Here is an 11,975-nt window from a genome sequence, read left to right as displayed (position 1 = left end):
GCCCGGCTCCGCGTGTCACGTCACCGCACAACCTGGCAATGACCTGGGGGCGGGGCGTGAGCGCCCTCCCCAGCCATTTTGCTAAAGGGAAAAGGGAGGGGAGGGGAAGGCTTTTAGCCCGTACAGGCAACCCCCGCCCCCTCCCCGGATTGAAGTCAGTTGTAAGAAAGGGCAAGGCAAGTTCCGGCTGGTGGGAAGCGTACCGCCATGCTGGAATTGGGTACTGAATAGCGAGTGAAGCTATTGCGGAGCCATCTTGGGTGTGGGAAAGCTGACTGGCTGTCAGGCGAGGCGTCTCCACGGGACAGGGTTCCCCTGGGAATACACAGAAAAAATGCGTTTAGCGCAGCGTGAGAAGCCAGGCTGTGAGCGCTCCACAAAACTGACCTTTTTTTTTCGGGGCCTCTGGCAAGGCAGGGCAGATTTCCTGGGAAAAGGAATGGTGTTTCCCAGGGAATCTCTCATTTCCAGGCCCTCAACAGTACCCAGCAGCCAAGTTTCCTGGTTTTGCCCCACGCTCAGGCCGCCACCAAATCCCTCGTAAAGTAGGCAAAAATCGGCACTTTGAAGCGCGTGTTGTGAGAAAGACCTTTGGTCGCTTGCACAGGAGCAGGCTGTATAGCTGGGAGCAGCCCTGCCCCAGAGAGGGCTGCTGGCACCCTCACGGGCTTCCCTGGGAATCCCAGTTGGCACCAGTTAGATCCAGAGCTGCGTCAGCCGGGCCCCCGAGAGGGATCCTGAAAGTGGGTTTTGACTTGCGCCGCTAGCGTGGCTGAACCAGCCTTTCTGTTTTACAGCCTTCGTGGGGCACACTGCAGGGCAGCTGCGCAAAAACACGACCAGCTGAGACGGTGCTGTGCTGCGTGTCAAAAGTTTCCGTGAGGACAGCCAGGGTGTTCCCTCAGACCTCAGCTCATGGAAGCACTCGGCTCAGAAGAAGAGTAATCAGGAGATTGGCGATCACCTTAATTATCCTATAAGAATTGTTAAAAGGGAACTGTCTGTCTGGCCACCTCAGTGGTTTACAGAGGCGACGCTTTCTGTGCTTAAAGGAGGAACAAGGCAGCAGGAGACACAGTGGCTGACGTCACGTGGGCAGTGTGTTAGAGCTGTGGAAAAGCCCAGGTTTTGCATGTTTCTGCCCATAAAGAATGCTGTTATTCGAGCCACTGCCTCTCTTGTCCGTGTCATTGAGGGATCTAATGTCTCAGTGATGACATTACCTGACAGACGTTTCCTGTTTATTTCTTTTTTAATAACAATACCAAACACTCACAAAACATTTTTCACTTTACAGCAATATCAAGCATTAACTAATTAACCTGCTCACACCCAAATGAGCTATACGATGTCATTATTACATGTCACTACAGTGATTCAGTGGCAGAGGTAGAATTATGTTCATAGTCCTAATTCACATTTGTTCCAGCAGACTGTACAGCTTTGCACATCTGGAAGGTTTGCAAAACCATCATGAATAATTAACTGGTTCATTCTGATAATTTCTTAAAATAATGCATCAATTTATTCCAGGTAGAAGACTTCAGCTGTGGAATTCAGTCTCTTAGTCACTCATAGGAGCCTAAAAGTGTTGTCTTTCAAAACTCCTATTACCATCCTATGATGTGCTGAGTGCCTCCCCTTTTCAATCGGTATAAAAAAAAAATTCTTAGAATCTTTTGGTGGAAATAAGAGGATAATTTGGTGGGACTCTGAGGACTTTTGTTCTGCATTAGGAATCTCAGCCTTGCTTTTTACCTGTTTTTTTCTTTACACCTTTGTCCATGACCCAAGGACATGTGATCTGGACCCTTTGTAAGCCCAAATATAACCAATGAAATTATTGAGGACTTTATTCATTGCTTCTTTTGTAGATAAGATAATTTTCCACTGTTAATGCTTTTCTATTTCGGTTGTTCTCTCTTGACAGTACTTTAATCTCAGCCAACCCATAGAACACCTGTTGTTCTGAGATGATTGGTTTGAGGTGTATGTCCAGATCTCAAAAAAAAAAAACCAAACCAAAACCTGGAAAACTGTGCTGCTTTCATCAGAAATTAAATTGTTCCATATGGACACAGCCAAGAGTTGCTTTTTGCTTATATCTTTACTTCCAGAATATATAAAATGCATCATCTCCCCTCTCTCTTCCTTTGATCTTTCAGTCCCACTATCCATTGTTACAGTGAAGAACTGTAGAAAAGTATTGACTATGTTTCTCTGTTTCTAATAATGATAAGAACTGCTTTTTCTTCAGTGAAACATAGGAACCCTCAGCAGAACCAGCGCACCAGACCTTGTTCTTAGTCGATACCATGTTAGGAAAAGGCAGGTGAAAAGATGATAAAACCGGTCTTTTTCTAATGACTTTTCTCTCAGTAAAAATAAAGGTTTAACTGAAATTCATTTTAGAAATTAATCTATCCAAGTGGCTGGAAAGCCTGCCTTTCACCAAACTGGAGGGGGCTATGATACCAGTTCAGGAATGACCACAAGCATGGAATGATTTGATAATTTAGGCTTCATATAACAAGCGCATCAGTAGAAAAACTGTGGATTAAAAAGTCATGCTTTGGCTGGAAAAAAAAGAAGGAACCAAGTCTCTGCATCCAATGGTTAAATATTATAGAGCTGCCTCGCATTGTTCTCAAGGAAACCAGTATGCCCTATTTTAGATCTTTTGAATTTGCTCATTTGTTTCATTTCTCCTTAGCATATGAATCATCGAGCAGGCCAGTTTTTGTGTTACCCAACAGATGTACATTTAAAGAGAAATTATACCCAGTTTCTTAGAAGCAGAAGTGAAAGGTTCCAAACAGAATTTAAGAAAAAAATCAGAGCACACAATAAATTATTCTGATCACAGAGGGAAAAGAGAAACTGTGCTCATGTAACAATTTTCCACCTAATTTAATAGAATTGTCTGTTAAAAAAACCACTCCTGTGAAAGCCGCATCCAACCTCAGGTTCAGTTTATGTAAAAATATATAAATATGCAACCTGTTGCAGTGCATAAAATTCTGTTATCCTGTGTTAACTAGAACTGTTCACAAACTTCCATCAGTAGGCAAACATAATACAAATTCTGAAAATTATGAATTCTTTTTGCACAAGCTCCTAAAGTCATTGTGATATATTTTTGTGGGCTTTTCTTAGGTGGATTCCTATTTGATAAAGTTGTTGGAAAAGGCAAGTGACAAGTCCTTCAGTCAAAAAAGGACCCTAATGTTTTGAGCATATATGAGTAAACACAAATAAATACATATACACTCCCCAGTATTTTATTTCTGTGGAGTTGTTTCTCTGCAGAACGTATTGTGTCCTAGATAAGAGGTTTGTAATATACTCCACTCATGTAATTAGCCAATATTTTCAATAAAACTTTTATAAACTTACTAAAAGTATTGCTAGATTTACCAAGGTTGGTACCATTCTTTGTGCATACCTCCACATAAGTGGGTTGCCTTTTTTTGCCATGGATAAGTAGATTAACAAGGTATTTTTAAAAAAAAAAAAAGAGGAAAAAAATTTTGAGAGATGTAAGCTCTTGCCTCATTGGTGTGTTCAAGAGCTGCTTCCTGTTGCTTTATTTGATAAAGCAGTTTTTCTTCTCAGAGGCAGACACGAGTTACGCTACCGATAGCATCACAGTGAAACTGCTACGTGGGGACACATGGCTGCCTAGGTAAGTGCTGAAAACCCAAGAAGTCAGCTACACAACTTATGTTCTGGTGCAGATTTCGCACTGGCTCTGCCCTAATGTGATGCTGACATCACACAAAAAAAGAAGGGACACAAAAGGGGCTGGAAAAGATTGCTTTGGGAGGAGGAGTATTTCACTCCCAGCATCAGTGCAACATGAGACAAAAGGGCAAATGACATCAAAAGATTGCATTAGGCAAGACATGCCAGCTTGATTTATTGTTGTAATGGTATTGCCACGATCAAAATGCCCGTTGCTTAGGAGAGAGGGGAAGGATGGAGAAGAACAGTATTTGGGGGTGAGTTTTCAGGATTCTGAGCTGTCCTGTCTTCACTGCAAAAAATGCCTCAGTCCTCCCAGGGGGTTCCAGTAGCTCTTCTATTATTGTTCTTTAATATTTTATGGCACTAACGAGGTACTCAGCGCTATTTATATGAACATACACAATGCTTAAAACTGTGCTAAAAGTAGCTTCTTTGAATACCATGTCTCATGTACAGGAAAATATTTTGTACAACATCTTTCTATATGCATAGAGGAAAACATGTTCCACATAGAGCAAAATAATACTCACCTGTATGGCCTACCTCTTAAAAAGTGTAGATTTTTTTTTTTATTTGTTCATGTTAACAGAATTTTTATGCTCTATAAAACAATCCATAAAGCTTATCTCAAAGTTAAAATGACTGAGTTCTTTTAGACCTGTTCGAGTTTCACAGAATCTCATGGAGACCTGTGAGTGAAATTTATTGTTGCGTGAGGAAAAATGCTGTTCGTTTTAAGGAAAAATGTCCCTGTTACTGAAAGGCGTATTTCAACTCTCCTGAACTGTGAAGTTTTTCAGAATTTAGTTTTGAGATCTGCTCATTAGGAAAAAAGATGCAACTATGGAAGGTCCTTGTACCTGAGGAAATCACCTTGGCACTAGAACTTCTTTTGAGAACACAAAGCAATCTACTTTTGAGAGAAAAAAGAAATCAAGAAAACCATCTGTCCTTCCACCTTATGGCTGATATACAGTAGCACCAGTACAGCAGCTACTGCACTAGCTCACACAACATTGTTTTCTTCCCCTGAAACTTATCTAAAAAGCAAAATACTTGCAGAAGTTTACCACATTATAATGACTATTGCTTACAGCAACTTGCCCTTTTATGAACTTGAATTTGAAACAAAGGGTGAAATGTATCAGTTACAGATGTTTCCAAAATTAAACTGATGTTTATTAGCTAATGGAAGAATTTTTTTTTCAGTTAGTGACTAAACTTTTCTGTTGATAACACAAAATCCTTACAATCTTCTCCATCTTCCCTAATTTTCCAAACTATGGTAGAATTCATTTATCTGAAAAATAAAAAAGACTCTTCCATTCTCCCCTTGTTTACAGATAAGAGTATGGAATTCCGTTTTGTATTTGTGCTTATGAAAGTATAACTTCGTTACTTTCAAAATGTCATAAATGGAGAGACCACATAAATCTGTCTTTCAATCTGAAAAAAGGTACTGTAGGAATGCATCAGTACAAATACAGTATGTAATAAGTACTTTTCACCAGAAACTTCACAAGGTTCCTTTCCAGGCTTGTTTGCATACATTACTTTAAGTGTAGCGTTTGATAGTCCATTTCTCTAAATTTTATGCCGACTGCCTTTTTTCAGAGTTCTTTTGCAGCAGGTTTTCTGAAGCAAAATGACAAAGAGACAGGGACAATGATAATCATTGAATAATGTGGCTAAAAGAAAAAAATTACTGTTGAGAATTTTTTTTCGTTTGAAACATATCTGATACCAAACAAGTCTATAAAGTAAGTCACAAGTCTACAGAATTAGTCACATGTGTTTGGACCATAAAAGTCAAACCATCAGGCTATATCGTTAAACAGAAATTCCTCGACAGTTTTTTAGAAAAAGTTAACAATCAGTGGGGAAAATTATCAAACATTGTGTTTTAGGATAGCTGTAAGCCAATACCATCCTCCTGGACAAAACCAGCAGGTACACTCAGCAGCTGAGATAAAACCTGGGAATGCTTCAGATCATGCATTCAGGTAAGACAAATCATTTTGCATTCCCTAGTCCTAATTACCAGGAAAAAAAACTAAGCAAGGAAGTATGATACGGGTGGCTTCCCCTGAGATAAGGCCCCAAGGAATTGTCATGAAATGTGTTGTAATCACCGCGCAAAACAGTGCTTTCTGCTTTTACGTTTCGGTGCAAGAAGCCGCAGCATGCATTATGGTATACTTCATTTGCTGGCTCTTTGACACACTTCGCTATAGGTCATCAATACATGCCAGAATGACACATTCATTATTCTCATTGAAAGGATGTCCTTGTATAAGTAGTACCAATGTGTCATCAAAGCTGGGACATGGATTACCTGGGAAATCTTAGACAGCCTCCAGGGCTTTGTTCATGGAAACTACAGATGATACTGGTTAAAAATAAAAGAAACACATGGGGTACAGTGACCTGTGAACATGAAGGACAGAAAAAATTGCTGAGGTGGCAAATTTCATGTAGTCTCAGTTCTCTTATTTGAATCCCATCTTCACAGTGCCAGCCTGCCATTAGCCAGTTACACCTTAAAATATTAGTTCCTTAAGGCAGATGGCAGAAAAGCAAGCAAGGTCTTCTCTGGAAGAGCACGTGGTTTATTCAGACAAGTACAATATATGTGTTTTACCTTATGATCAGTGAGATCAACAGAGCAAAACCTTTAGAAACAATGAGTGAAAAAGAGAAAGTTGAAGAAAAAAAGGTGGGTGGTATGAAGAATTTGGCATGTTGGTCTGTGAGTTGAAAGAGCTGATCAAGGTAACTGAGAGGAGTTGTTGTGAGTACCATGGAGACAAGTCGGGAGCTTATAAGGATGATGAGTCTGTAATATAACAAGTGGACTAACAATAGAGAAAGAGTTTGTGGGGGAGGGAGAAGGAATTCCAGTTTCTCAGTCACATGACTAGTAAACACTGCCTCATACACTAGCTACATTACACACATGCTTCTGAAAGGGCACATTTCCCTGATGAAGACATCTGTCATAGGAAAAGAGATGCTAAATGTGTTTAGGAGAAGTGGTAGGTATTTTATCTTTTACTTATCTGGTCAGTCTGCATATGTTTGCCTTGCTTTTGGTGAGAAGTGGGTCAGCAAAACCCTGGGATCCAATTTCTAGAGCTAGATTTTTAATTCGTGATACTTATCTATACTGGTAAGCTTACAATGTCCTATTTACCATGTGGTTTTATTAAACCACACTGAAAAGCAGACATCTTGTGTTTGTCTTAAGTATAGACACTCTTTTTTTAACTAGTCATCATGTAAACAAAACTGCTCAATGGACCGAATTGGCAAGTCTTTCTCAAGAATTTTTCTTGTGTTTTGAGCCTGTAAATGAATCTAGCTCTAACTGTGAAAAATTAGCCAACTTGATCAAATAAAGCAGTGGCTGCTAAAATTAAATATGTGCTTTCTGACTAGTTTTATCATTGCTCCTTTTTTTCTGAATATGCATGAAAGTTTGTGGGGTTTTTTTAATGGAAAAGAGATCCATAGAATAACGTCTCAACAGAGGCAATAAACCTGCTTGGGTTTCTCTGATAAACCCACAAACCTACACGCACACGTGCATCAACCCATAAAAGGCAGACTGAATTTGCTTGCCACATGGGAAAATCCCTGCACCCAAATTATCTTCGGTTTGAGCGGTTCCCTATGTGGGAACAGTTGTGGATGGTGCTGTCTTGCAACCTGCTTGTTCTACAACCTTTTCACCTCCTCTGCTGGCAGTCTAGGTTCAAACCACGGTCTCTGAAGCAGTTAGTATATTTGGCAGTAGAACCGTACCACAACAAATATTCCCCATTCTCGTATTTCCTGAACTTAACAATTAGATCTTCGGAGAAGAGCATTACTGGCTGTCAGAGCTGTGATATAATCAGCGAGTACCAGCTGTCTCGTAGCTATGGTTTGTACACCCTTTCTTACTTAAAGGTCAGCTCTTCTAAGTGTTTCTAAGGCTCACGCACACAACTTTTCCAGTCCCACTGCTCTAGTCAGGGCTGCCATTTTACTGGCATTTTCTTGTTGAGGCTGTCGACACCCACAGCCCTGGTAGTGCCTAAGGTAAGCTTAATTGCTAATGGCTTTATAAAATCATGCATGACAACTGCAATTCTTAGATGAAAGAAGTGTAAATGAAAGCTGTACTCAGAATCTCCACCTCACATGAGTCTAAGTGACACCCTGGGAGATTCTCCTGTCATGCAGGAACCCAATAGCCTAGCAGGTTTCACATGAGGGTTGCTGGGACTTGCAGTAAGCTTCACTGGAATATCACTGTTGTTGGCAAGTTCTTGGGGTATCTCATACAAAGGAGAGGAGGGGAAGTGGGGAAGTGAGAGGATGAGACAAGACAAGAGAGTGTTTCACAATAGGGAGAAATACCAGCCGCACATTCTCCTCTTCTGAGTAGATCCCAACATCTAGCAGTACCTGGATCCCTGTCTTTCTCTCCTTGTCTCTCCATTGACTTAGAGGGGAGGAGGTTATTGGAGATAAGAAGTCTGCCATATTCATACGGCCAAAACCCTATTCTGTTCACCAGAATAATAGAAAGTGCACTTCTGTTATTTGTGGTGTACTTTCTGATTTCCTTTAATTCTCTCAGAAGAGAGATCTGGGATTACAGGTCCCTGCCCTTCTGGAAGTGTCTTAATTACTCATCCTGTTTCTGCTGTAGAAGCTTGCATCTAACTGACTTAAGCACTTAAGACATTTGGGTTGCTCTTCCTATGCACTCCTAACTCCAGGAATGTTTAAAACTTTTGATCTCTTACAAACACAGTTTCTTTCTTCTAAAGAAAAGATACCCACCAAGAAGCCCATAAAAAACAAACAAAAATGTTGTTATAACTGACATTTTTCCTTTTTGGTAACAGAAGGCTGCAATCTTACCAACCATGTCCTGGAGAACTAACAGATGACAACCTATCAGACTACAGAGAGGGGTTTATTGCATCCAGGCTGGAATTAGCCCAAAGATACTGCTCGGGGTGGACAATGAACAACACTGTAAAGTGCCAAGATGATCACACCCTGGATAAGTATTTGTTTCCATTTGTGTACAGCATTGTGATGATGATCAGTATTCCCATCAACTGCATAGCCCTCTATGCATCTTGCATTCAGATGAAGAAAAAGAATGAGTTAGCCGTCTACCTCTTCAGCCTATCCCTGGCTGACCTTTTGTACTCTCTGGTTCTGCCTCTGTGGATTGATTATGCCTTGGATGGAGATAACTGGAGGCTCTCTGCCTTGCTTTGTCAGATTTCTGCCTTCCTTATGTATATGAATTTCTACACCAGCACTGCGTTCCTTGCTTGCATCTCTGTTGACAGGTACCTGGCATTAGTTCACCCCTTGAAGCTCCAACACTTGCGCACAAGAAGATTTTCATTGATGGTCAGCATAATTGTTTGGATTCTGGAAAGCATCTTGAATTCAGTTATATTGGTGAACAATGAAACATTCAATGATCCTTGCAATTCCAGTAATCATACATTATGCTATGATAAATACCCCCTGGAATCGTGGCAAGCAAAAATGAATTTATTACGGATATGCTCAGGATACCTGGTCCCTTTGATAGTCATCTTGTTTTGCTACCATAAAATCTATCAAGTAGTGAGGTGTAATCAAGCCACAGTAGATGAAGAAAAGAAAAAAGTGAGGAAACTTATTCTGAATATCACAGTTACTTTCATTGTTTGCTTCACTCCATATCACGTTATGTTGCTTATTCGCAGCATCAAAGAACCTAACAACCCTGACCAGCAGCTTTTGGAGTTGATGTATAAGGTTTACAGAATCACACAGGCCTTAACAAGTTTTAATTGCATTGCTGATCCCATTCTTTACTGTTTTGTGAGTGAAACTGCACGAGCAGACATACTGAATTTGCTCAGGTATTGCTTGTGCCTACAAAAGTGTGAGGGAGACCAAGCGAAAGACCATGCTCTGTGCAGTTCTGCTACAAAGAGCAGTGCGCTGATCGCCTGCAGAACTTCTTGTGAAATGGACACTGTCAAAAGTGCCTGAGCAAGCACATTCAAAGCAAAATTGGATAACCTAAAGGGGAAAGAAAGATAAATTCTTCCCCAGTCTCTACCTACGAAATACCCCAGAAGTCACAGATACTAAAGTGAAACCAGTAGCAGGAGCTAATAAGAACTTATTAAAGGGTCAATGAAATCAATGGAGCATCAACACATATCTTTAAATCAGGCATGGTACATCATGGTTCAGTCAATGCCAACAAACAAATGCACAGTCATTTTATTTTCTAGTTTTAGTAGAAACCTAAAGCTTAGCTAGGAAGGAGCCCCAAAAGGGTTTGGGGTTTTTTTTTTTTAATCAGTACTGTGATAGAAGTGCATAAAGCATGCACACATGAAGACCATGTGATTGACAAAGGAGCAGACAGAGGGAGGGTGGTAAATCTTCTCTCTAATTTCGTGGTGTAATTTATGCTGCTATGGTTCTTGTGTTTCAGTAATGACTTACATTCCCCTTCAGCGTACCCCTGAGATTAGCCACTTTTTAAAATTGTTTACCTTGTGGACAGGCACAAATTCTAGCCACCAGTGGTTTAACTCAGATGATGTTTTTCTTGATATGTGCAGGGAGGATAAGGAAGGATTGAAAGGTGAAGTTCCACATCTCTACAACATAAAGGACCAGCCTTTAGCCTTGCTTATTATGACTGAAATCTGGAGTGTGGTCACGTTTGCAGAGTCAATAGAGCAAGAAAGTTTATATCCGTTTACTTAACTGCACCTGGAGGCCTCAGCTAGAAGTTCTGGGCTTTCAGTCTGCCAGTTTTAAAAAAAAAATCAAACAAACCAACAGCAATACTGACAAAATAGCAAAGAACATGAAAGTACCAACAAACAATAAGAATGGCAGCAAAAGAACCCACATTTTGAAAAGGTTGAAGTTAGCACAAATCAAAAGTACAGCTGTTAATTTAGGGACCTGTTCCTGCACAGGTCCCTGCAACAACTGCATGGTTCCCTGGTAGCAGTGGGCACTCAACCCTCTGAAGAGTTAGAACACCATGGAAAGTCTTTTTTTTTCTCCTCTCATAACCTTTTCACTTTTGTTCAGTTGCCAGAAAGATTGCTTGGTTATGGTGGTTGTCCAGTTTTATAGGAAAAAAAAAATTATTTCCATCAAAAAAATCCCCCTCTAGCAAGTTTGTGTAGTGGAAAGGTTTTGAACAGCACTTTTCCAGCACACTTTTAGGTCTGACTTTATACTTGGAGGATGAGCATACAGTGGTCACAAGCAATATGGAAATTCTTGTGAGAAGACCCCTCTGCATGTAAATTACAAATTTCTCCATTACAAAGAGCCACTTTCATTGTTCTCAGGAGTTCCTGTTCGCGTCTATTTGTACTTTGAATTAATTTCACATTCCAAGAGGGGCACTTGAGAGTTGGTTGGGCTTGTTCAGCCTGGAGAAGAGAAGGCTTTGGGGGAACTAATGGCAGCCTTGCAATACCTGCAGGGAGGGTATTGAGAAGATGGAGCCAAGCTCTTCACAAGATTGCATAGCAGGAGGACAACAAATCATGTGCATAACTTGAAGCAAGAAGGGTCAGAGTTGATATAAGGAAAACTTCTGAACTATGAGGACTTGCAAGCAGTGGAACAGGTTGCACCAAGATGTTCTGCATGCTCCATCCTGGCAGGTTTTCAAGACCCAACTGAACAAAGGCCTAAGCAACCTGATCTGGCCTCATAGCAGACCTTCCTTTGAGCAGAAGGTTGGACTAGAGGCTTCCTGAGGTCCCTTCCAAGCAGAATTGTCCTGTGATCCTATGAACTGTGTATGTCACTATTCTGGCTGTTGTCTTCCTCTCTAAAAAATCATGTTCTCTTCTGTCCTGGTTTTCAGCTGGGACAGAGTTAATTTTCTTCTTAGTAGCTGGCATAGTGCTGTGTTTGGGATTTAGGATGAGAAGAATGTTGATAACACACTGATGTTCTAGTTGTTGCTAAGCAGGGCTTACACCAGTCAAGGACTTTTCAGCTTCCCGTGCTCTGCCAGAAGCCGGGAGTGGGCACAGCCAGGACAGCTGACCCCAACTGGCCAAAGGGCTATTCCATACCATATGATGTCACGCTCGGTGCAGGGGGAGTTAGCCGGGGGGAGAGGGATTGCTGCTTGGGATAGGCTGGGCATCGGTCAGCAGGTGGTGGGCAGT

At 41.0% G+C, this 11,975-nt stretch overlaps 2 protein-coding genes across 3 annotated transcripts in view; one reads left to right on the top strand and one right to left on the bottom strand.

The window, feature by feature from the left end:
- Nucleotides 1-209, bottom strand: part of GALC (galactosylceramidase) — a 39,704-nt gene extending 39,495 nt beyond the window's left edge. The window contains exon 1 of the mRNA XM_009638864.2: nt 204-209. Coding sequence (XP_009637159.1) covers nt 204-209 — 6 coding nt within the window. The remainder of the gene's footprint in view (nt 1-203) is intronic.
- A 1-nt stretch (nt 210) lies between these two features.
- Nucleotides 211-11,692, top strand: GPR65 (G protein-coupled receptor 65). 2 transcript variants are annotated; one of them, XM_035894278.1, is made up of 4 exons: nt 211-281; nt 3,616-3,685; nt 5,655-5,750; nt 8,649-11,692. In XM_035894278.1, exon 4 carries the CDS (start codon nt 8,767-8,769, stop codon nt 9,802-9,804), a length of 1,038 nt encoding a protein of 345 aa, XP_035750171.1. In that variant the 5' UTR covers nt 211-281; nt 3,616-3,685; nt 5,655-5,750; nt 8,649-8,766; the 3' UTR covers nt 9,805-11,692. The 2 variants fall into 2 exon arrangements, with proteins under 2 accessions (XP_035750171.1, XP_035750170.1); XM_035894277.1 differs by having other exon boundaries at nt 8,646-11,692.
- The last annotated feature ends 283 nt before the right edge of the window (nt 11,693-11,975 follow it).

This window comes from Egretta garzetta, unplaced genomic scaffold (genome assembly GCF_000687185.1).
Source record: "Egretta garzetta isolate BGI_Z169 unplaced genomic scaffold, ASM68718v1 scaffold435, whole genome shotgun sequence".
Taxonomy (NCBI): domain Eukaryota; kingdom Metazoa; phylum Chordata; class Aves; order Pelecaniformes; family Ardeidae; genus Egretta; species Egretta garzetta.
The sequence above is the reverse complement of the archived record's forward strand: the minus strand, read 5'-3'. Positions and strand labels throughout refer to the sequence as shown.

Excerpts from the sequence above, each read along its gene's own strand:
- GPR65 (XM_035894278.1), top strand. The coding sequence starts at position 8,767 with ATGAACAACACTGTAAAGTGCCAAGATGATCACACCCTGGATAAGTAT.